The 27,118-nt window shown below is 38.4% G+C and overlaps 1 protein-coding gene across 1 annotated transcript in view; it reads right to left on the bottom strand.

Moving 5' to 3' along the window:
• FAF1 (Fas associated factor 1) overlaps positions 1 to 27,118 on the bottom strand; it is a 216,736-nt gene that overhangs the window by 41,474 nt on the left and 148,144 nt on the right. Inside the window, exons 13-15 of the mRNA XM_081946742.1 lie at positions 15,112 to 15,266; positions 4,069 to 4,205; positions 2,038 to 2,126 (exon numbers count right to left, since the gene is read on the bottom strand). Coding sequence (XP_081802868.1) covers positions 2,038 to 2,126; positions 4,069 to 4,205; positions 15,112 to 15,266 — 381 coding nt within the window. The remainder of the gene's footprint in view (positions 1 to 2,037; positions 2,127 to 4,068; positions 4,206 to 15,111; positions 15,267 to 27,118) is intronic.

Here is a 27,118-nt window from a genome sequence, read left to right as displayed (position 1 = left end):
TACCTTTTCTGATGTTATTACAAATTCTTACATTTCATCTTTTTAAAAAATTCATATCCACCTCCTTTATGCAAGCTGCTTTTTTGTTGTATTTTGGGGGGTTGTCTCACAGCTTGCTCAGAATTGCAGTGTTTCTTCTTTGTCCAGTGTTGATTGTTTCATTACAGTTTCTTCATTGAGGATTGGTAGAATCATTTCTGATTCGACCGAAATGGGAGATTCTGCTATAGTGTGCAATTCATGCTTTTTATCTGCTGAACTTCTTGGCTACTGCTGTTATTTGGTTTTATATTTCTAGTGCTTCCTTGATTTCCTTTCCTCTAGATAATACTTCTTGATCAGATATTCTTTGGTCTTCTCTTTTATTTGTTCTAGCTTGCTTGCATCTGATCTTAGGATGCTGATCTTATTTTCAATCCTATCTTCCATTTTGGTATACATTGGCTTTTTTGGTTTTTACTGATTTTGCATCGGAGATATTCAGTTATAACTGCTATACAGTATAACAGATTTGTGGATTTGTTTCTTGCTGTAAGCTGGTACTTATATTTCATATTATAGTATTTTAATATTTATGCTAGCTAACAAGCTTCAATGCAGGCAACAGTATTCTGCAATTTTTTGTTCTGGATGCTCAATTTTTTTGTTTCAATTTCTTTTGCTATTTACTTAAGAGGGATTTGTTCTTTCCGAGGAGAAGGCTGAGAAAACGGTGATTTGTTCAGGAATGAGAATGAATGAATAGCTATGCTAGTTTTACCTACTACCAACTCCTCATGGTTTGCCTCTACAATGTGAATTACTTCTGGTGAGGCTTCAGTTTCTTTGCCCTGGGTAGATCTTCTGCAATTCTTCCAATTCTACTTCTGTGAATATTTTATTTCGTATTCTAAATCAATGCTGATTTGCTAGCCTCTGTTCTGCTATTTCTGATTCTAGATGTTGTTCTTTCCAGAACTGTGCATTCTCTTCAGAAATCCTCTTCTCATTGGGACTTGATTTATAATAACAGTTCATTTAATCTTTCAATAACACTCTTTGTTTTCAGTTTTTGTATATTTGCAATGGGTAAACAACTTTTCTTCTAGAAGACCTACACTTGGTGGACCTGGTAGCTTAGCCAACAGTCCTGAGTCCTGTAATTCATTTCTCATCAGATGTCCAGGAACTCCAATATCTAGTGTATTGTTGACCCAGGCAATGGTCAATCTTGTATGGGTTTCTGTAAATTATGTCTCACCTTATTGTTAATAGGTAGTAGTAAGAAGCAGTTACATTTAATTGTAGATGCTGAATTAGTAAGGCAATTATCCTAGTAACCATACTTAATTGGTAAAGCATATTTTTCCCATTTAAAAAAATGCCAAAAAATAGCAATGCTCGTCAAAACAATTACTGTTAAACAAGTTTTCATTCAAAGAATATGTTAAATTTCTAGTTGGTATTTTCACAAAATTGTTCACTACAATAAATGTAAAGTTTCCTAACACTGTTTTAGAAATTCTTTCCTTCCTGCAAGGATTGCCTATTTTTGCAATATTCAAAAACAGTATTTACAACTGATTTGAAAGACTGTGAAAGTTAGAAGTATTTTATTCCACAGAATCTGTGATCAGTTCCTTAAATTTAGCTATACTCAAAATTTGATATTTTACGTCATAAATATGAAGACATTGCAGAAGAGGTAAATGTGAATATTGATCTCATTTTACTTATGTCTCAAATCTTACATGGAGGCAGATAGTATTCTTAGAATGATCTGATGGATAGCATTCCTATTCTGATGGACAGAATAAATTATTTTGTTATTGTGAGTTTCTTTCACTCTTATAGGAACAACCTTCCAAACCTCTTCTTCAAACAAACATTAAAATGAAGCCATTCTATTTTCTTAATATTAATTAAACCATATGCAATTAAAACTGAATTAATACTAATACAGGCAACAGAACAAATATAGAATCTAGCATTTTTAATTGTCTAGGAAGGCCCTTACTCTAAATTCAATAGCTGTCTGTAGTGATGTCCAGGTCTCACCTCATCCTTTATGTCTTCTTGCTGCTGTGCACTGAAGATCTCCATTGCAGCCATCAGCCTCATCATTAACTCATCCACTGTTGTGTTTCCTAGCAACAAAGGACAGTTTAACTTCATAATATTAAAGTTATTTTACAAACTCAACAAGTCATTTTAGAAATAATCCAAATACTTTAGATTTTTTTTCATAAGTCACCAAAAAAGAAAATGCAATTAATTTTATTTTAGTGTCATTTAATTTATATTTTAAAGTTTCTGAAAGTTTCCAATTATAAATGTGAATCTAAATGAAAAAAATAGATTAATTATAATTTCTATTTCAACTTCATATCAGCAATAATAACCAGGTCATTATCTCAAACTAGGGATAAATAAGGAAGAAAGAGGGAAATTTTTATTCTTAAACATTTTTTTCAAACTGTCATAGATATTATCACATGATCTTTTGACATATCTATTGATATTTCTGTGTTGAATTTAAATATTAACATTTACAATGAATAGCCCTGAGAATTACCTCTGCCATTCATTGATTCAAAGATTGCTAACATATATAATGATGAAGAGCCCATTTTCCCCTTATTTGGACACTATTTGTTGGGTTATTACTCCTTGATTGCATTGCTAATGTAACGATATTTGAAATACATAAAGAAATTTCACAGCTCTATTCCACTGCATACGAATCTTGGTTTCAACCTCTGCAATACTTTTCACAGTGATGTTAATCCATCAGTATAGCAATATCCAGATTTCAGTGGAGAATATGGAAGTACATTACTACTAAGTTTCAACATTCCAGTTGCTAGAAAAGTAGTCTAAAATTTAAGTGATTTGTAAGTAGGTATCAAGGAATCAAGAGAAAACTGTGAACATTATATCATAAAACATCAAAGTAATTGAATGAATATGACTCTAGTTTTTTCCTGCAACTATTTCTGGATTATTTTAGAGTTTCAATATAGGGATGGTAAAGGTCCTTCAGGCACATCTTTTAAAAAATCAATGAATATCAATGAAATATCTATATAGCTATGAATACTCATAGTTATTTTTATGAGACTGAGATCAATTACAAAAGGTTAGTATCCCCCACTCTCTGTGTGCGCTTTCTTTCTAATGGGAGAGAGGGAGAGGGAGAGAAAGAGAGAAGGGGGAACCGGTTTGCACCGCTTCGGGCAAACTGGTTATTAAATTATCCATTCTGCTATCAAAGTGGATCCCGGGTGCTGCACTGCAATGGAGAAACGGGCAACGGAACAGCTGGCATGAGGGAAGGAGAATGGCGCTTTCCCTCTTTTTTCTCCCTGCTCTTCCTCCTTCCATCATGCTGGCTGCTCCGTTGCCCGTTTCTCCATTGCAGCGCAACACCCAGAATCCACTTTGATAGGAGGGGGGGGGAGATAATTTAACAACTGGTTCGTCTAGGGTCATGTTTGCAGTCACAGGAGGCTCATCTGGCATATGTGGCGGAGCTAGAGGACAGGGATGGGCCAAGCTTCCCACAACAGTTAACCTGACCCTGGGGGAACCGTTGTTAAATTATTTGAATACCACCATTGGAAGGGGGGGGAATAAGTTTGGGAGGTGAAGTTCCTTACTCACACTCAAGTTACTAGAACAAGGGGTTAGGTTTTTGAATGCGACGTAGTAACTTCTCCAGGTAACTAAGATTCATCCTGAGACCTATTTCTAAAAACCAGCTAGAACATTTGCCAATTTTTTTCCACATTTTTGTTGTTGAGTAGTATCATAAAGTGTAAACTTACCAAGATTGAAGCAGAACATTTTTATCACTGATTTTCAAACACTATCGTGCTACATTAGTTTTGATCAGATACACATAGTTGTTGCAAATGTATATAAGATAAATTCACAATTTTTTCATTTTATCTACAAATACTTTGTTAATGTAAGAATATAAACTATATTCCAGGAGAATTTATACACTTGACTACTAATGTAATCGATACAAATTCAGTTGAAAGTTTCAATACAAAACATGCATCAAACAGAATACATGGACTATACCTTGTATTACATTCAACACCTCATTTGATGATCGTTTTCCCATAATAATAAGGAACAATGGAAACTGATCTGTCTTCTGAGTGCGAATAGTTTGAGCTACAACACTGCCAAAGTGTCTTGTGCACATTGTTAGAAACCTGAAAAATAGGAGTTTGCATTAATAAAAGTATCATATTCATTTAATTTCCAAAATATATATATGCATGTCATATAACTTTTATAATTTCACAGCAAAAACATATGCAGTACTTTGTACCTTATTTTCAAGAAAATACAGGACTTCATATGTGGTTAACAGTAGCCCCCATTTTTTTCTCATTTTATACTGTGAACAATTTTCCGCGGACTCTTGTAATCTTATTATTTTCCATAGAGAACATCCCCTTCCACCCTCTCTTTTTCTTCTACGCTGCAACATACCTATTTCTATTAAACCTACTATCTTCTTTATATTTTTCTCTTAAGATCTAAATTTCTTTACATTCTTTTGCAGAACATTCATAGCTCTGTACCAATTCTCCTCCCAGATTTAATAGTTAGAAACAACTGAGACCTAGTGGTTTAGTATGATCCTTCTGTCAATTCTTAACTTATATAGCTGAAAACCTCAACTTTCAAAAGATAGAAGAAAACAAACTAGAATTCTAACATAAACCAAGGAAAACAAAATTAGTCAATTCATGAGAAAATTCTACAGCATATCATAAAACTATTAATAGGTGACCAACTTGAAAACAATATATATTACATGCAAATCATCTAGAGATTATTCAATTATTATATTTATAAAAAAATAAGACTTTCCAAACTAAAGTCATCCCTTTTTTATTTGGTAACTTTCTCAGTAGACTATGCAAGTACTATATACATATCTTGTTTTCAATTATGCTTTGATAGAGCACCCCATTCTGATGGGATAAGCACAAAATGGTTATCATATCTGCAGTTGACATAAAACTGGGCAGGTCAGCTGCTATTTTAGAAGATTGAAACAAAATTCAGGATGATCTTGGTAGGTTAGAGGGATGAGCTGAAAATAACAGAATGAAATTTAATAGAGATAAATGCAAAGTTATACACTCAGGAAAGAGAAAAATGCAGAAATATAGAAATGGGAATTCCTGGATATTAAAAATAACTTGGATCACAAACTGAAGATGAATTAGTGATGCGATGTAGCTGCTAAAGGAGAATAAATTTTACATTATGCCATTGTACCAGCTTCCAAATATGCGAAGTATACTTTATTTTGCAATGATTACTATACAACGCCTCAAATATTGCCTACATTTCTGGGTAACAGATTTGTAAGATTATTCAGGGAAACTGGAAGAAATGCAAAGAAATACAATGATATTGGTTTTATGAAGAGAGAGAGAGAGAGAGAAAGACCTGAGAACTGAGAAAAGATGGCTTGAGGGAAGTTTTCAGATTATAGTAAAGAAGGTGAAAACCTGTTCTTCATAATTCCAGAGAGTAGGATACTGAATAATGGGTAGTCCTCGTCTTACGACTACAATTGAGTCCAAACTTTATGCTGCTAAGTGTGAAATTTGTGAGTTTTGTCCCATTTTATGACTTTTCTTGCCAGGTTTGTTAAGTAAATCACTGCAGTTGTTAAATTAGTTCCATGGTTATTAAGTCAATCTGGCTTCCACATTGACATTGCTTGTCAGAAGGTTGCAAACGGGAATCACATGACCTGGGAAACTGCAACCATTATAAATATGAACCACCTGTCAAGCTTCCAAATGTAAATCATGTGACCATGGGGCTGCTGCAATGGTCATAAATGTGAAAAATGGCCATGTCATTTTTTCAGTGCCGGGCACTAAATGAACTGTTGTAAGTTGAGGACTACCTATATTAAGTTATAGATATTGGTAAATGAAACAAAAGAAAAAAGAAAAAAAAAACTCCTAGTGGTAAAAGCAACATGAAACTCAGATTAATGAAGGAGGTAATTCCCGTTCCTAATTAGAATGTCAGGAATGCTTCAATTTGGATTCCTGCACCAATTAGAGGGTTGGACCTGATGGCCCAAATGGCTCTAAGTTTCTATGCACTTGGAAAATTAATGGGATAGAGATAAATGAATAATATTTCATTGGCTTCTTGCACTGTTTTCTTTATTATCTACCTCTGCATTAACAAAAAATACAAAATGCTCTCAATGACCTTGCTGAAATGTTGCCAAGACAATCTCAATCTTACACGGGAAAAGACCCGAATACAACAAGACCAGCATACCCCCACCCATGAAAATCTACGAAAACACACACACACACACACACACGCTTTTCCTTTTTAAAGGAAAGCTTCTTACTCAGGCAACAACCCTCCACTATTCTGTTTATTCCTAACTCTGAATCCCACACTTTACTACTGTAACAGGAATAGTAACAATACAGAAATCAGTTGGTATTTCAATAAATTAAGATGACCCCACTAAATTCAAATACTTATTTCTTTATAAGCAAAAGCAAAATGATGCCACAATGGAGAAAAGCACATGGTTAAAAGCAAAGCTTAATTTGGAATCTTCAGATGTTGAACAGAATGCATCGTCATGCCATCTTCTCGGATGACTCATTTTGAAAGGACAAAAATCACTAAACTCATAGATGCCAATTCTAGCATTAACGATTGTGTGATTCTTGAATCCACTTTTCAAACTCCAGTTTAAATTATCTGCGCAACTCCCATGCCCAAGGACGTGGCACTGGCACGTAGTTAAATTTCAAAAGGCCAAAGGTCAAAGCTAAGCTAGTTTGGATCAAAAAAACTAATCTATTAAGGATTATTACTGTATGGCCCTAGAACCCGAGTAAGACTATTAAATAGAGACTTGACTGAGGGATAAAAACTTGAAACCTTTAGTATAAAGTTTTTCCTTCCTACAAAGGAAGTAATACCATTTTCGGTAAGATATACTTAAATCTTTAAGCACTTTGACACCTGTTCCAAAAAAAAAAACCTTGTAAGAATGAAATGAAGATTAAAACCATTACCATATTTTACTTTTTATTCTTTACAATGCAAGAGGAACTTTTTGCTCTCCTCTAAGGTATAATGAGACAGATATGAGGACTTTGAGGTCCATAAGAACAGGTACTGAAGATTGAACTCTTTGGCAAGAATCAATACCATAACATTTCAGAAGTTCATTGTAACAAAACACACACATACCCCAAAAGTTGTAGATGAACAGCTTGCGTATAGAAATATGTTAATATAACTTTAAGTAATTAATTAGTGAAAGAAGTAATACATATCAAGGAGTCATGTTTTTGAAGATTGTGCTACTTCCCTTCACTTTCATACTTACTAGTATGTTCTAAAAACACTAATTCTAAGCTTTTGACAAAAAAAAAGCTTTCATCCATTATCATACTGAAGTCTGACATTAGTATTCTTAACACGATCTTGAATAAATGAAAAAACTGATAAAGCTTTTCACTTCCATTAGAGGACTGTTTGAAATTAGCATTTCTTTCAAGAGAAAAGGGTAGCTTATGATATGTTTTCAGATCTGATGGTAAAAAGTAAATGTCATAATAATAATGAATTATGAAAAACCAAATGCAAATATAGAATGCTTTAATAAGATCCAATTTAATAAAGTCTGTAAAAATAATGGACTTTTAATAACACAGGTCACAAAAGGCAAAACAGTGGAAATTCTGAGGACTAGCCACTAGCAGAGGCTTATTAATTCTTAATTATGTTCATGAAAGGCAACTTAAATCGTGTATTTTCTTATGCCTTAGGATAATATTTTAGGTAACAACTGATCTGAAAACTACCTGATGAGCATAAGCCTTTTTGTCCCAGGCTTTAGAAGGTAAATCTATCTGAAAAGACAATTGGCATTAAAATGTCACAGGCTGAAAAGCATTTGATATCAACATCCAAAACAGAATCACAACACTTAATTTTCATATTATTAATAAAAAAACCATCCATGCTTCAGAAATCTAGAATGATAAATAAAAATCCTTGATTCCAAAGTGAGCATGATTCTAAGAACTATTAAAGTTTGAGGACAAAATTGAGTCAATTTTGTCCTCAATATTTTATTTAAATAAAGCCAATAACACAAAATTGACTCAATTTTGTGTTATTGGCTTTATTTAAATAAAATGTCATCTCAATATGAAAGTTACTAACTTTTTAGTAAATAATCAGATGTGATTAACAAGCAGTTCAAAAGTTTAAGAGTAATTATAAGATGATGTCCTACATGTGCTAGTTGGCCATTTCTACTATGTGGGATGAAAGGTCTTCTGATTTTATTGGGAAATATTTAGCAAGTTCACTTCCAAGTCTAGGGTGAGACAGACTCTGGAAGCTTTGTGCCATCCACAATGGATTTGTGTCATCCTTATTTTGATTTCTCAGGAAATTATTTCAAGAAGTCATCCTGGTTGAACCAATTGCTAAGTTATATATGCCACGCTCAGAAGACTATTTAGATAAATTATATGATTTATACTCAAAAAGAAACTTTTAAATTTTAGAGAAGTTTGAAAATACCTATTTGATGTGGCCAAATCCAATTTAGCAGACCAAATATTTGAAGCAGTGCCCTAGTGCTCTTTAAACATGAGCCAAGAAATGGTGAAATTTATTTATATACCTATTTATGGCAAATTTACTGTAGAGTTTTTCCAAAGTAAAAGAATACTTGTTGAATATTAAATTTATCCAACATCTATTTAATATGATTAATTTTATACTGTGCAAAGTCAATATGTCTCATTAAAATGTGAATAAAGGAATAACATTTTATGCTATTAATATTTAATTTTTAAATGTAGAACTGGAAGCTATGTTTTATTTATTCATGACATGACTATCTTAGCCAATTCTGCATGCCATCCACTTAGTCCTGCCTTTCTTTGAAGACAATTGTTATTTTTTACTGGGTTCTTGGAACATTTCTTGCTACATCCTTCTATGTGTAATAACTGCTCAGAAGCACCCGATCTTTGGTTAGAAGCTTCTTTAAAAATGCTTACATTTCCATTATTTGGAATTTGTCACCAAAGCCACACTTTATCAGATAACTTGCAGAGCAGTCTCAATCAAATCTGGTGGGTTAACATAAGGCTGTTCATCTACATAAGTGAAGCAAAGGTTAGTTTATATATTATTTTTATTTACAGTTACCATTTGATGGTACTAGACTATCATGCCCCAGGTTTGAAGGCCCCTATCTCCTGGTAAAACATATTCAAAACATACAGCAAACTGTCATCTCAAAACATACTAGGCAATGTCCTTATTCAATGGGCATCGCCTTACTAACAATTCATGCATTATTGGAAGAGAGGTTACATGAAGAGATAATCACCTTCCATGCTGCCCCTTTGTTCTTAATGTTTTGCTACTGGGAAACCATTCACAAGTATAATTCTCCTAGAAACCTCAAGAAATGAAGGTGGATAAGTGATACTTAAAACAGCTGTTGCATGGTTTGCAGTGATCAAAGCACTGTTCTAAGACTGGGGAGATCCAGTTTTAATTTCTTATTTGATGATAGAGCTCACTGGCGAGCCCAACTTACTTCAGAAGTTACTGTTATGAGGAAAAAGTGAAGGATAATTCCATTGATATTGTCTTGAGCTTTCACAGAGAAAAAAATACAATGTAAGCCTAATAAACAATAAAAACCTTGCCCAGTTGTTATATTGAGTATATAAACATCAGAAACAGTTAAACAAGACAATAAATGTCTCCCTCTGCCTGTGACTTCTTAAAATAGCTGTGCCTTTTAGTTGCAGTTTATTAAAATATGCAATTGTAGATCCAATACAAACACACAAAATAAAAAAGTAGGTATTTTTATTAAATACCCATTCATGCCTAAGCATGCACACCCGGAAGAGCAATCAAGTCCAGAAACTTCTAATTGTCATTGGTATATTTTAAAATGTGGCTATAATTCTAAGGACTTCCCCATTCTGGTCCTTTAGTAGTTATTGCATGATTGCTACTTGAGAATAATCTGGTAGTTTATAATAAGTAGGGAGATGGTAGCTAGGACAATTCTGAAGTACATATGGTACTGTTTCAGTTTCAGAGTCTGAGTAGATACATGAATGTTCTTGATAAGGAACAGCATTGAATCTGCTCAAAAGTACTATTCATGGTACACTATCCAGATGTACCAATGTGAAGGCCATCCCATGAGATGGAAATAATACATTATACAAATATTTAGGAATAGTAAAGGGAGAATAGTGAGTTCATTATAGTAGAGGTGTGAAGTATTTATATTATTTATTTGCAAATTGAGAACTAATTATTTGGTTTATGCTCTCTCCAGGTATTTCTTGGCATGTATTCATGCTATGCACAGTATTTCTCTCCTTATATATATTAAGGACTACAAGTAATGATTGAAAGAAATTTAGAAATACAACATAGAATGATGCCATTCCATCAGACTACTTCTTAATAGTGAAGATATTGAGGTCTCAAGATAGTCTGAAAATTATCTATATAATTTCAACAATAATTTCAAATATCCCAAAGCATGAATTTCCATTTCAATGATTTATACTTTTAAAAATGAGGAAATCTATTTTGAATTCATTAATGATACTGGAAACAATTCTTAGGGGGCTGTCACTACAAAGAAGCAGGCAGGTAATAAGAAATAGATTATGTTGTACAACTATCAGATGAAATTCCTACAATGATTTATCAAGAAAAGTATTTTAATTTTGCAGCAATACAATACATTTTAAACAAAAGACTACACTACACTGATGATAATTTGCCAGGCTAAATCTGTTAGCATTCAAAATGCAAATAACTATTTCATGTATATTGCTCATTTGTTACATTGTATGTATACCTTTGTGCCAGATTAAGATGGCACAAAGGTGAAGGGAAATAGTGACAGCTGTTCCTAAATCATTTAACCTTTAAAAAAAATATTGCTGCAACATTGTGTATTAGTAGACTAAAAGTATTAACATTAATAGGGTTGTGTGATGGCTCAGTGGTTAAAGATGCTGAGCTTGTCAGCTGGAAAGTCAGACTGGATTCGAGACCTGAGCACCATGTGATGGTATGAGCTCCCATCCTTGCCCCACACCTCCTGTCCACCTAGCAGTTCAATAGCATGCAAATGCAAGTAGGTACCACTTAGGTAATAGTGTTCCATGTGCCTCGGCATAGTCATGGAAAGTATCTTCAGACAACACTAGCTTCCTCATTTAAGAAATGGAGATGAATACTGCCCCCTAAAGTTGCATATGACTGGGTGGGGGAAACCTTTACCTTTACTAATATTAATAATGCTAAAAATACTTATTTATAGTATTAATAACAATATCCAAGGCTCCCTTAAATTACTTACAATTACTATTTAGCATTGAATGAATGAATGAATGAATGAATATACGTGTGTGTGTGTGTATATATAATATACATATAATACAATACAATACAATAGCAGAGTTGGAAGGGACCTTGGAGGTCTTCTAGTCCAACCTAGGCAGGAAACCCTATACCATATATATATATATATATATATATATATATATATATATATATATATATATATATATATATATATATATATATATATATATATATCCATATATATATATATATATCCATATCTATCTATCTATCTATCATCTATCTATCTATCTATCTATCTATCTATCTATCTATCTATCTATATCCATATATATCCATATATATCCATATATATCCATATATATCCACATACACACACACACACACACACACACACACATATATATATATATATCTTTCAGCTAATTATTAAAATGATTAAAGTGATTATAAAAACTATTTAAAGCTATCCAAAAGCAATACCCAAAATGCAACCAATTTGAAAAGGTCTGGATGAACAGGAAGGTTTTGATTAATGTGACTTTTATTCAATTATTGAAGAACTTTAGTGAAGAATCCAAATCAATATAAAACACTTTTAAGAACACTAGTTAACTATTATAGTCAACAACAGAATTAATGAATAATAAAAAATACAGCAATAACCAATATACACGTTCAAAGCTGAACTTGCTTCTGAAATGAAAGCAGTTCAGGAGCCAGCTCAGCCTCCAGAAGAAAGACATTGCAAACAATGGAGGGAAAGGCTCTCTCTTGAGACCTCATGTAATTTATAGCCTTCAACTACAGGGTGTAAAAGACAGGCTTTTCAGAAGATCTTAATATCTGGGCAGGTATATGAGTATCTAGGTTCGTTCAATTTCAGAGTCATCTTCAAAAGCATGTAGCATTTATTTCAGTAGCATAGCGAAAATTAATGGTACCTGGACTAAGAAGATATTTTATTTTAAAAATGTGTAAATATGAACTAGACTACTTCTGGTTCAAGAATTATTGGAAACTTCAAGGCCAAAAAGTCTATAAAAGACAATGAGCTAGTATGGCCATTTTAGCTTTGAACAGCAACAATGAATCTCTGATAGTTCAGACAGATTCAGCCTCATTCAAAAGAGGTTGATTATTGGAATTTGGAATACTGTCCCCATATTTTAAGGATTTGGCTTTTATTGCCTTTTATCAAATATAGTAGCTTCAAGTGGACTGGAAGAAGTTTGTAGGAAGGAAGTCTTCCACATTTCTTCTTTCCAAACTATTGAATATTGAACATAAAAAATCAAGCCTGCTATCTTAGCTGAAAGTATGTGGATTTAAATGTACAAGTTTAAATTTCAGATTTATACTGATATGTCTTTCATATATTTTATATTTTATCCATTCTTCCCTAAGCCACTTGAAGGCTCTGTAATTGAACAACAATGTCATTATTATGTATAAATAAAGAAAAATAAATATATTTTGTGTACAATTGTATATTCTCTTACATGAAAATAAAACCAAAAAAATGTAGATTTAAGCATCTTACTGTACTTTTCAATCAGGGTTCCAGACCTGCTGAATATAGCTGTGCAGCCTAAGCAGGCTCTTTATTTAGTATTTCTAAAAGTGTCATAAGGAGTTAATAAGACCCAGCTGTACAAACTATTTCTGCTAAGCAGCTTCTGTTGCTTTGGTCACCACAGGTATCGCAGTAACCTGTAAACTCTTATAACTAGTGTATCAAAGTTGTGCTACTTAATAGATCTTAAGTAAAACACAACAAAGCTTTGACATGCTGCTTATTGTTAGTCATAAAAAAAACCTCCCTCAGACATACTTTTTTAGAAGAGACTATAGCACAATTTTTTGCGATTGTAAAATAAAAGAAACCAGAGAATTAAAAAGAGACTAGAACAATATAACAGCAGGTCATCAACTGAACTTAGCCACTGCAGATGGTTTACAAATAGGGTTTCCATCCACAGCAAGTTGTGGGATAAAAGGAAAGGAGGCGATTCCTCATTTCTTGTAAATGGCAATAGTATAAGATTAATCCAATCTCTTGTCCACATATTTTGTTCCATTGAAAAAAAAACCTATAGTTGCTCCATTTATTCCTATCTTTGAGACTACATTTACTTTAATGGTAATAAAAACAAATGAATGCCAGTTAATCTCAACCAAAATTAAAATTAAAATGTGTGTGAAGTATTATGCAGAAACACTATATATTTTAATTTTAATTTGGAAAATTTGTTCTGTAAAGAGAGCTGACATGAAAATAAAGACTCTAATGGAAGAGTGACAATAACTTTTAAGCCACACAGTTTATATCAAATTACAGATATCATTTACAATATGAAATTAACCTTTTAACTGAATAAAAACTAAAAGTTCACTAATGATAAAAAATTATTATATTTATATAAAATCACAGTGTCGAGCTGTCCTAGACCCCCCAAGACACAGTTCAGGCAACATTATTAAATAATATTATGATGAAAGATGCAATATGCATATTTCATGTATTATGATGAATGTTTTGGAAAAAAAGAATTGCCAGAAGAGATTTTTATGTACAATGAAAGGTCTTTGTATTATCTCATGAGAATATTAAAGCATTTATTATATAAAGCTTTATTATTTTGTTGAAAGTCAAATGGATCAAGTTAAATCAATTTTTAGGCCCAAAAAACCTTTGTGAGACTAAATTTTACTTGCTATATTGATTAAGCTATTCTTTACTATAAGCTATTACTAGCTAATCACTGGTTTGTACATCTAATAGAACACTTGCATATCTATGTTAACAGAGAACCCACATATCTCCTTAAGGTGACTGAAGAGGCAATGATTTCCATGCATTTGACAGATGCCTCTCTAAACAAAATTTTGCAAGTCCTTTCTTCACTAAGTCACCATATTACAATGTTATGGATCACTACGCTCTCTTCCACAGGAAGCTGTTTCTCTACTCTAAACCATCTGTGAACCAATTTTCTGACTATAGATGCTGATTATACTTCTTAAAAGTTCTATGGCACCAAGAGAGATTGCATCCAGGATACTCCCATTTCTTTCAAAAGTCCCTTCATTTCTCCTGTTTTCCCATCTGCTAGTTCCTGCTGAGAGATGGAAAAGATTGCTCTGGAAGAATGATGGAAGAACAGAAGGGAAAAGAAGTTGACCAGGGATGCTGTATTCTAAGAGCTTACTGCTTGAAAATAATTCATTGTTCAATTAGGACAAGTATAAATACCACCTCAAAAGTAGATCATTAAAAACATTTTAGCTGATTAACAAAAGGAGTGTATGATACATAAATGGAATTATTGGAATTACTTCAAACTTAAGGAATCATATGAATTATTTTTAAATGAAAGTATAAGCGTGATTGTATTATAAAAAGTCTTACAATTATAAAATTCTAAAATAGTTGATCATTTTGTATTAAAAGACTTTATAATATAGTTGAAATGTCATGAAATTATTCCTCTTTTCCCCTCTATAAGGTTAATGATGTTTTGAAAAACTGGGAAGAAGATAGTGAGGTTGTACTGAAAACAATATTCTTGTCCTGAAAGTAGCGTTCTTACCCTGTAATATGTAGTTTCATCTTAAGCAAATCTCAGGATTTAAAATAATCCATTTCAACTTCAAAAAACTCACCTTGCTCGATTTGCTTCTTTTGTCATATCCCATGCCCATGTTATAAAGTTCTGACTCAGGTAGGAAACAATAGATTCAGCACACAGCATTTGAGAGCAGAATACATTAGTCAGCACACTTTCATCCTGGTGGAGGTAGACAGCAAGAAGCTTCCTCTGTAATACAGAAAAACAGTATTTGGATAAAGATGGAAATAATATAAATGTAATTCATGTCTTACATCTAATCAAGTATTTATTTGAGTTTCAGTAGAGCATACTTCATTGTATTTCAGTCTTCATATACTATACATAGACTATCCTTACACAATATAAGTTCCCTTCAGAAGAGTTATAACCATTGCCTGCTGCTTAAAAGATTCTAGTAGTTGAAGACTAAGAAATGAGGTTAGGGAAAGTTGGTATAAACTAGAGTTTTTCAATCTTAGGGTTTTTCAATCTAAGACCTTAAACTCATTCCAATTGAGGAATTCTAGGTATTGGTCTACATGTCTTAAAGCTAATGAGATTGAACAATATTGATACAGGCAAAGCTACCACAAAACAATTATTCCTGGTGGAATTACTGAGAAAGTAGATTAAATGTAGGCTATTTGCATAAATTTAGATTATTTTTACATTAACAAATTTTTGTTTGTATTACAAAATGAAAACATAAGATTATATATCCTTTAATTAATTAATATACTTAATATATCAACTGCTAATCACGTTTACTGCAAGTATTGTCTGACTAATAACAAGGCATAATTTCCCCAGCCTTTAAGTAAGGAGAAAAATTCAACAAAGAAATGCTATAGTCAGCCTTGTATTTCATATAGTATACAGTTCTACTTAATTCTAATAGTGTGTGCCTTAATATACATATAATGTAACCTTTTCATCTAATCTTTCTCATATTTACCAACCACATGCATTTTTGTCATAGCTCTATGGAAACAGAAGTCCTGTTAATCCTATTCTCATATTTGTTTCTTGGTTGATTAAATGTAAGTCTTTTTAGCTCATAACTTTCTATGGCTGTATATGGTAATTATAATTAATTTGCACAATATATTACTAGTAAATAGAATAATTTACATAATATGCTAGAGAGGATAATTAACCATCAAATTTGCTCTGAACTACATTAAATAAATTACACTAAAATAAAATATCTAATACAAAAAGAAGAAAAAACAGCACACGTCTTCAAACAATTCTAACACCAAATAATGTCAGAAAATAAACTCAAGGAAAATGTTGGAAGGAGTGCTTTCTTTTTTCCCCCCCAGGAGGCTAGAACTGGAGAAGCAAAGACCTACATACATACATCATTAAATAAATAAATAAAATTAAATACAGTTTAATTCCCAGAATATCAGTTGCTGAAGAAAATTAAAAAAAATCAATATATAGGCACACATAAAGTATTAGTCTGCCTTTTTCTTCTGAGCCATTCTAATTTTCAAAGCTACATTTGAAATATTGTCAGAGAAGATAATGTATCTTATAATAAGGGAGTTGCCATAAGAGCCCTAGATTATTTTTAATAAGGCTCAAAGTTCTGTGAAAAAGAGGACCTTTTTTTTTGCTATGACAAGCACAGAATCAACATTCTGGTAGAGGAGAAATTTATTATTTGCAGTAAACCTACTTCTGTATATGAAAATACCCCAATTTATTAACATGTCTCTTTATCATGGATATATAATCAATATTTTATAATATTTTTCCAATAACAATGTCCATAGTAAACTACTTTGGAATCTGAAATTGAAAACTAGCTTGTAATACTGAGAAAAAGTATGTAATGGGTTATTGGAAAAAAATGGCACTAGGCATGTCCAACTTCAAAATAGTTCTATGAATTATAGCCAAGCTATGGCTGTTTTTATCCAAAAATGCCAGTTACAAATAAATTAATGGGAAATTAGTTTGCAATGAATGGTTTATTTTAAATCATTGTTTAAAAAAAGAGTTTGGGAAAATTCTATGATCTATTTTAAAAAGTATGGAATCATTTGAACAGTAGACTTTGGAAAAGGGATTAGACATTGCATTAATGTTTTCTCCTTTAATTTAAAAAGTTATTCCAAACTAAGTATACATACTGCAGAAAAGGCCACCAATAAGCCTAACATGCACAGTTCCATATAAGTGCAGCCAACAATGTTGACTGAAACTAAACTTGAAAATCCAGGGCACTAATGCACAATATCAGGCAATAAAACAGCATCTCTGTGGTGATATTTAATTTAAAAAAGAAGAAAGAGGCAGGAGAAGATCAGGCACTGTCTGTTTTGGAGGATCAGCCATTCTGCATTTCAAAGCATGGATCCCTGCAATATCCAGGTTACTGTGCTAGAATCTCCACTATTATATAGCAGTTGTAAGAGAGGGAGGGCAAAGATGTGTTTACTCAGTGATTAGGGCCTTAGAATAAGCCGCTAGCTCCTAGAGAGACAGCTCACCATTTATTCATTTGGGCCAATTCACAAAGCCTAGAAAGATTAAACATCCATGCTGAGAAGACAAGCGAATGCAGACGGTGAAAAAGAAATAAAAATTCTTTAAAAACTCTCAGATGACTTCATTATTTTTCCACAAGGAAACTTTAGGAAAGTGTTTAGTTAGAGAAAAACCCACATTGACCTCTCCCTAAACCCTTAATCTTTCCTTTGTGGTGGGACTGCTTTGTGGTAAGCGGATGGCTTTGCTCTCCTCTTTTCACTGAAAGCAGAGAGACAGAAAAAAAAAACTCTTGAGAAACTCCTTTCGTCCCAAAGAAACAACCCCATGAAACTGTTAAATATAAGAGTCCATGTGAATTAACCTTCCAAAATAAGTACAGTTTAAAGCTATAAGTTGGGACCAAATAGTAGAAAACAAGGCAGGTGCACACTTACAGCATATGTAAACAGGGAAATGTATAAAAACTTTTAAAAACTACATATGCAAACCTGCCAGATTCACATAGTTTAATTTGTTGTTGATAATTGTAGTTGGTTGCATTTGTTCTTGCTACATATGGCAGAAAAATGTAACAGGCTGTCCTATAAAAGTAGATTTCATGTTGATTCTATTTAAAAATGATATAGAAATCCCTCAAAATGTTCTGCAGGATAATTACTATTCCTTAAGACTAGTAACAAATAAAAACTACAAACCTGGATTTTCAATAGCAATATTCCTATATAAAACCTCGATATGTAACATAGTAATTCAAATCTTTATGCTTCCTAACAGAATCTATAGTTGTTATCTGCCTGGATCTATTGCTCTTCCAACTGATTGAACAAAAACATCCAGATAAATTTGACATCTAAATAGCTGTCTCTAATGCATTTTACAAAGGAATTACATGGTCTTCACAAAACTAAACAACTGTTTTGGAGAAGCAATGAAATAATAAAAACTAGAAAAGGGCCATAAGTCAGAATGACGAGGGGTTTTGGACAGGCTGCCTCTTCTGTTACTGAAGCCTTCCAGTGAAAATCTCTTAAAGTATTAGGATAATAGGAGCTTTGCTCCTTCAGATCTTCTTCTGTGAGGCGAAGTGAGGTAACAAGATTACTTAAAAGGATATTTTCTATTAAAAGTGTTACTTGGAACAATTGTAACTATTTGGAGAACCTTAGCTTCTACATGTCTATTTAAAAAAAAACACTAATGGGCTTGGGATGGGAGAAATTAAAAAGTGCCTATTTTAGGGGGGCGTGCGTTGGGAGGAGCATTTAGCAAATTTCATTTGAGAGTGGATTCAAAAGAATAATTGCAAATGTCAGGGGTTAGAATCAAAATTTTGTCAACATTTTTATAAAATCTCCAGTATATGTTTTGTTTAAAGCAGACTTCCTTTGAAGTAGAATGTGTATGTTGTAATTAAGAGTAATTTATTTATTTATTATTTATTTATTACTTGAACTTATTAGTCGCCCCCTCTCCCCACAGGGACTCGGGGCGACGTACAAAAGTATTATATAGCGTACAGAGGAGGTAAGAATAAATAAATAAGTTACAATACCTAAAAAAGTTAAAACCCCAGTGAAATTAACCCTTAAAAACTAAAATTACCAATTAAAAATGCCCAGGGCTGGAGAGGTTGTAGAATTATGCCAGGTCAGCTAGTCGAAACAGGTAGGTTTTCAGCTTCATACGGAAGGAGCGAAGGTCGGTTGTAGTCCTGATGTCTGGGGGGAGGTCATTCCAAAGGGTGGGGCCCACTACAGAGAAGGCCCTACTTCTGGGCGCTGCCCTCTGGCACTCTCTGGAGGACGGCACCCGGAGTAGTCCCTCTCTGTGTGAGTGGACGGGTCGCAGGGATGTATGGGGCAGGACGCGATCCCGCAGGTAACTAGGCCCTGTGCCATGGAGCGCTTTGAAGGTGGTAACCAGTACCTTGAAGCGCACCCGGTAGGCCACAGGAAGCCAGTGCAGCTCGCGCAGGATAGGTGTTATATGGGAGAACCTCGATCTCCCCATAATTACCCGCGCGGCTGCATTCTGGACCAACTACAGTCTCCGGGTGCACCTCAAGGGGAGCCCCATGTAGAGAGCATTACAGTAGTCCAGGCGAGACGTCACCAGCGCGTGAGTGACTGTACGCAAGGCCTCCCGGTCCAAAAGGGGCCGCAATTGGCGCACCAGGCGAACCTGGTGGAACGCCCCCCTCGCCACGGCTGCCACATGATCTTCCATAGACAGCCGGGCATCAAGGAGGACACCCAAATTGCGCGCCCCTTCCACCGGGGCTAATTGATCATCTCCGATGGTCAGCGATGGCATATGCTGGTTGAACCGGGAAGCCGGAAGCCACAGCCACTCTGTCTTGGAGGGGTTGAGCCTGAGCCTGCTGTCATCCATCCAGACCCGTACGGCTTCCAGACACCGGGACATCACTTCAACAGCCTCGTTGGGGTGGTTTGGGGTGGAAATGTACAGCTGAGTGTCATCAGCGTACAGATGATATCCCACCCCAAAACCACGGATGATCTCGCCCAGCGGCTTCATATATATGTTGAACAGGAGAGGCGAGAGGATCGACCCCTGTGGGACCCCACAGATAAGGGGCCTCGCGGTCGACCTCTCCTCTCCTGCCAACACACATTGCGTCCGGCCAGAGAGGTAGGAGCGGAACCATCGTAATACGGTGCCCCCGACCCCTAACCCCTCCAGACGGCGCAATAGGATACCATGGTCGATGGTATCGAAGGCCGCCGAGAGGTCTAATAGGACAAGGATGGAGGAACAACCCCCATCCTTTGCCCTCCAGAGATCATCCACCAACGCGACCAAGGCTGTCTCCGTGCTGTGACCGGGTCGGAAGCCGGACTGGCGCGGGTCTAGATAATCAGCTTCTTCCAGGTGGCGCGGAAACTGCTGAGCCACCACACTCTCAACAACCTTCGCTAAGAAAGGAAGGTTGGAGACAGGACGGTAATTTGCTAGCTCCGTTGAGTCCAGAGAAGGCTTCTTGAGCAGGGGCCTCACCACCGCCTCTTTCAAGGCGGCTGGTAAAAGGCCCTCACCCAGCGAAGCGTTCACCAGCCCTAGTAGCCAGCCTCGTGAGCCCTCCCAGGAGGCCAGTACCAACCAGGAGGGACACGGGTCCAATAAACATGTAGTGGCTCGCAGTCGCCCGCGCAACCTGTCCAAATCTTCGGTGACAACAGGGTCAAACTTCTCCCAGCATGGTCTCTCAAGACTAGCCTCAGACGTCCCCACTGGAGCACTGAGGTGGGTCCATCCCCTTCGGATCTGATCAATTTTATCCTGCAGGAACTCTCCAAATTCCTCTGCCCGGCCCAGCAATGGGGGGTCCCGTTGCCCCTGTGACAAAAGGGAGCGGGTCACCCGAAACAGGGCGGCAGGGCGGTTCTCTGCGGACGCTATAAGGGTGGCACAATACTGACGTTTGGCCACTCTTATTGCCACAAGGTAAGTCCTTACGTAGGCTCTTACTTGTGCTCGGTCGGATTCGGAGCGGGAGGACCTCCACTTGCTCTCTAGGCGTCTCCTAAGGCGTTTCATTGCCCTTAGCTCCCCGTTAAACCAGGGGGCCCGGGTAGATCGTGGCCGTCGGAGAGGCCGCAAAGGCGCCACCCGGTCTAAGGCACCGGCGGCCGCATTATTCCACGCGGCTACCAGGTCCTCTGCCCGGGGGCGGGGCAGGTCTGCAGGAGGTGGCCCAAGCTCTGCCTGGAACCTATCTGGCTCCATCAGACGCCTGGGGCGGAACCATCTGGGATAGTCTGGTTCCGCCTCCCCGCGGTGGGGAGCAGCGCCAGGGAAGTCCAGCTGGAGAAGTGAGTGATCTGACCATGACAGGGGCGTGATGACTAAATTCCCTCTTCCCAGATCACTCGTCCACTGGTCGGAGACAAACACAAGATCCAGTATATGGCCTCCCTCGTGTGTGGGGTCCTGAACTACTTGAGTCAGATCCATGGCTGTCATGGAGGCCATGAATTCCCGGGCTGCCCCGGATGCCTCTCCCGTCGATGGCAGGTTAAAATCCCCCATCACTAATAGCTTGGGGGTTTCAACCGCCATCTCCGTGATCCGCTCGAGGAGCCCGGGCAGGGCCGCTGATGTATGGCGGGGAGCCAGGTATACTATCAACAGGCCCAGCTGACTCCCTGGGCCCCATTTCACACCCAGAGACTCACAACCAGATATCTGCGACACAGTGAATTCCCTCGGTGCCAAATCTTCCCGGATGATTATCGCTACCCCACCACCCCTACCTTGGGCCCGTGGCTGGTGGAATACACGGTAACCTGGAGGGCACATTTCCCTGAGGGGCAACCCCCCTCTGGGCCCAGCCAGGTTTCCGTTATTCCTGCGAGGTCCGGCTCCCCCTCTGTGATCAAGTCACTGATGAGGGGGGCCTTATTAATCACGGACCTCGCATTACATAACATCAGCCTAAGGCCCAGGCTCTGCCGATCCTGTCCACCTAGCCTGCGGGGGTTGGTACAAGCGACCGGGCGTATCCAGCGGCCCCGGTCTCCCAACCGATTGTATGTTCTTCTAGTGTCCTCGCGCCCACCCCTCCCTACGACCGTCGCAATTGGAATTCCTCTTGTAGGAATGGTGTTTCCTCCCACCCCCCTCACTCCGCTCCCTTCCGTCCTGACCCCACCTGTTGACCTGGCTATGTCCATATCCCAAGGCAAAGTAGCCCTCCCCCCCTCCCTGGAACCCCTTAAAACCTTTAAAAAACATTTTACTAAAAAACCCCTAATCCCCCGCTTCCTCCACTTCCTCCACCTCTCTGGGTTAATAAACCCCTCATCGAGGTGGGCCCTCTTCAGGGCAAGGGGGCATGCCTGCGAGAGGGGGGACCCTCGCAGTCGAAGAATGTCAGACCTTGAATAGATAAAAATGTTAATCAATCCATGACTATGGCTGTGGCAGGGTTTTTCTTTGCAGCAGGTCCAAGATGTAACTAGATGTAAAATAGAGCAATGAGTATTTGACAGGCAGATAAGATGGAAGAGGAAGCAGACCTCGCAATCCATAGTAATCTACAGTCCACCAGCGAGGCCCAGAGGTAGTTCTTAAGGCCCAGAGGCCCAGAGGTAGTTCTTAGAATATACAGGGATCGCACCTCAGCGGGGGTGCGGGGTGGGGGATGGGCGGGGGGGTAGGCGGGGTGCCAAGGCCAGCTGCTCAGCCTATTGATCTTCTGGAGGTCGCCCAGAACCTCCGGCGACCCCCTGGCTTTCTTCTCCAGCCCCACCGGCCCCACTGGCCTCTTAGCCAGGCTGCGGTCAGAGCGATAGATGAGAAATAGATGAGAAATAGGGCGCCCAATATTCCAGCGCCATTTCTGCCGCCCCGTCGCCACCGTCGGTTGGATCCAGACGCCGCCCCCGCACAGCAGGATGTAGCTCGCCTCCCACACGTTCTCCTCACCGACTCGCTATCTTCCTGGAGTCGCTCCTCCGCTGTCCCGTTGTCCCGCCGCCCTGGCAGCCACATAGACCTCCTCCTTTCTGCTCTTGTTGTTTTTTTTTCGCTGCCGCGGCTCGGCCTCTGTGTTCCCTGCATTCTCGTCTCTTCGCCGTCCTCCTCCTCCTCTGCCTCCGTCCTCCTGGCTATCTGGACCCCGCCCAGGGTCCAAGCTGTTAACAACGAGAGCCAGGGTTGCCACTTAATGAATTCTAGGCCCCCAGAATGACCAACGGGGGCCGAAAACGCCTGCTGTCCCTGCCAAAGAGCCCCATCGTTTACGGAGCTTTGAGAAGGTCCGCCATTTTCCCCCGGAAGCCCCTCCCCTAATAATGCGTTTTTATCTTATAAAATGCAGCTATATTGTTTCTACCAGCTTTTATATAGCAGAACAGTAAAATACTACAACATATGATTATAAAATATTATTTGTTCAGCATAAATTTCAGCAAACTAATATTGTTTGAATAAAATTATAATAGAATTATATTTTATAGATAGCTTGAAAATTCACTTTCAGCATGTTTGTAGCAAATTAATTTTAAACTATGGCATGTACCTTTTATTTAACTACATAGATTATAGGGTAATTATACATGCCTGCTAAATATCCTCTAGCCACAAGTTTGATCCTGTGTATCAGAAGCTGCATCTATAGCCCAGCTACTGCAAATATATTGGAACTTTCCCTCATTCCCCATATCCTTTATTATATCCCCAAATCTGTTTTGGAGGCTTGCAGTAGGAAATAATAAATCCATTCTACCAACAAATACATTTGCCAGCAGAATGACTCTACTATAGAGAACCCCATGTTTTTTTGGCATGTCATATTCCTTCCTCTTAAGAAAATGATTCAAGACTGAGATAATATTTCATGTACCCTAAATTATACTAAAGACCCAGTTTGGTGTAGTGGTTAAGGCACCAGACTAGAAACCCAGAGACTATGCATTCTCAGTCCACCTTAGACACAAAGCCAACTTGTTGACCCTGGTACAGTCAACCTCTCTTAACCCTGGGAAGAAGACAATGGCAAACCACTTCTGAAATGTTGTCAAGATAACTTCAGGGACTTATTAAGGCAAGAGTTAAATAGTGACATGAAGACACCAAAACGACAACGAACAAGAAAATTTGTAGTCCAGGTTTATTTAAGAACAAATAAGATTTAGACACTTGTATGAATGAACAACATTTTCCACAGGCTTTTAAAAGAAACAACTAGCACTTAACAGTTGAAGTTGGAGTTATAATCCACTAACCACTGGTTTCAATTGAAGGGGGGGGGGGGAAATCCTTATAGCCCATTCACTTCAATGAAGCCACCAATTTTTAGCAATTCTAGAAATCATATGTGATTTTTTATAACATGCAAGTGTCTGTACATTCATTCTATCTACTATGAAAATTTCTACGTACATTTGAAGGTTACAAAGGCCACTTAATTGTTCTTTCTAGTTTAATGCAGTTCTAGTTTAAAACACAGGCTGAAGAACTCACAAACTGAACAGATACGGGGTACTTCCTTTTTCTTGTCATACTCTTTCCCTCAAATTGACAAGAAAACTTAGTTTTACAAGCTACTGTACTACGGTTTCCATGTGGTACTAGGAATTCCAAAATAACCTATAGAATTAGTTGCCAAACAAAAACCTTGCCCACACATATGGCCAATATTACCCAAAATTGTATCTGTCATTAATTTATTGATTTGTTTCAAGTCATGAGTAATAATAATTGATATATTCATAATAGAGCACAGATTACATGCTATCATTTCATTTAGATTTTTTTAAACAATTAAGTATTCTGGAATAGAATAAAGTATAAATACCGTGTTTCCCCCAAAATATGACATGTCCTGATAATAAGGCCATGCCACATTTTTCTGATGGGCAAAAATATAAGACCTCCCCCGCAAATAAGCCCCCTGGACAACCCCCCACCTCCGGCCAGGCAGAGCACCGCTCACCAACCTAGCGGTATCCCAAAGTTGCCAAGCCGCGGGAACCAGGGGGGAGGCAAAGGTGATCGCATTGCTTGGCGCCTTTGGGATACCGCAAGGTTGGTGAGCAGTGCTGTGCCCAGCTGAAGAGGGGGGGTGCCGGGTGGCTGCTCTCTTGCGAGCGGGCTCCCAAAGAGCTGGGCACAGCAGCCACCCGGCAAACCCCCTTTCCAGCCGGGCACAGCACCATTCACTGACTTAGGAGTATCGCCAAGCCGCGTGAGCACCTGTTCGCCGTCGCCCGGCTCTCACATCTGTGCCCGGCTGGAAAGGGAGTTTGCCGGGTAGCTGCTTGTGAGCGTGGTCACCTCATGGCTGTTGTGTTGCACTGCTGCGACAGCGCAACACAGCCATTCGCACCTGAGACTGTGCTGGGCTCTTTGGGAGCCTGCTCGCAAGAGAGCAGCCACCCGGCAACCCCAAAACAATAAACCCTCCCCTAATAATAAGGCCCAAGCCATATTTTGTGGGCAAAAAGAAAATAAGACCCTGTCTTATTTTCGGGGAAACACGGTACGATAGAATAAAGTATGCAGGACTGGACAATGTTTTTTCACAAATGTGTATTACCGTATTTTTCGCCCTATAAGACGCTCCGGAATAAAAGACGCACCCAATTTTAAAGGAGGAAAATCTAGAAAAAAAAAGATTCTGAACCAAATACTATAGTAAAATATTTTATATCAACTGTATAAAGTTAACAGCAGTTTAAGAACAATTTTATGTCAACCATGTAACACAGGGGTGTCCAAACTTTTTTCAAAGAGGGCCAGATTGGATGAAGTGAACATGCTGGAGGGCCGAACATTTTTCCGAACATTCTTTGAACAATAACAATTAAATGCAAATGAATTATTTTATGCCAAGTTAATTGCAAATGGCATACTTTTCATTTCATAACATTAAGATCAACTGACAGCTGAGTTTTCACAATGTATCCATCTTTTCCCTGAAGACTCGTGTTTAGTACATTCAGATGCTTTCTTTCCTCTTTCCCTCTTACTTGTCTATCCTTCCTTCCACCCTCCCTTCCTCCTTCCCTTCCTTCCTGCCTCCCTTCCAGTTCCCTCCTTCCTCTTTCCTCCTGCCTGCCTGCCTTCTTTCCCTCCTGCTTATCTATGCTTCCTTCCTTCCTTGCACCTTCCTCCCTTCTGCCTGCCTTCTTTCCTCTTTCCCTATCCTCCTATCCTTCCTTCCTTTCTCCCTCCCTCCTTCCCTGCCTCACTTCCAGTTCCATCCTTCCCTCCTTCCTTCCTTCTGCCTCCTTCCTGCCTGCTTGCCTTCTTTCCTCTTTCCCTCCAGCGTGTCTGCTTTTCTTTCCTTCCTTCCACCTCCCTTCTGCCCTCCTGCTTTCTTTCCTCTTTCCCTCTTACTTATCTATCCTTCCTTCCACCCTCCCTTCCTCCTTCCCTTCCTTCCTGCCTCCCTTCCAGTTCCCACCTTCCTCTTTCCTCCTGCCTGCCTGCCTTCTTTCCCTCCTGCTTATCTATGCTTCCTTCCTTCCTTGCACCTTCCTCCCTTCTGCCTGCCTGCCTTCTTTCCTCTTTCCCTATCCTCCTATCCTTCCTTTCTCCCTCCCTCCTTCCCTGTCCCAGAAAAGCAGCGGCAGCCACAAGGGGACGGGCAGGAGCGGGCGGACGGCCCCTGCAGCCAATCCCACCCCAGCCAGAAGCAGCACTATGACAGCCACCGAGAGCGAGGGGGCGGCAACGGCAAGAACAGGCTTTCCTCCCTCCCCACCTGGGCAGGCTACTTGCACAGCTCCAGCCCACGGCTCTGACGAGGATCCAGTCTGGAGCGCCTGGCTGGTTCAGGCGCCCCAGAAGAGCAGCAGCTACAGCCACAGAGGGAAGGGCAGGAGCAACCGGGCAACCACTGCAGCTGCTCCCACGTCAGCGAGCCAGGCTCGGTGGCGTCTTTATGAGGGTAGCGTGCCTCCCTGCCAGCAGCTCCACCAGCATCCCAGCTGGAAGCAGCAGCACAACAGTCGCCGTTACCAGGGGCGAAGGGGTGGCGGTGGCGAGATCGGGCGACCGCCGCCCCTTTGTCCCTTCCCCAACAG

Source organism: Natrix helvetica (genome assembly GCF_964273705.1).
Source record: "Natrix helvetica genome assembly, chromosome: 3".
Lineage (NCBI taxonomy): Eukaryota > Metazoa > Chordata > Lepidosauria > Squamata > Natricidae > Natrix > Natrix helvetica.
Note: the sequence above shows the minus strand (reverse complement) of the source record. Positions and strands in the feature narration are given on the sequence as shown.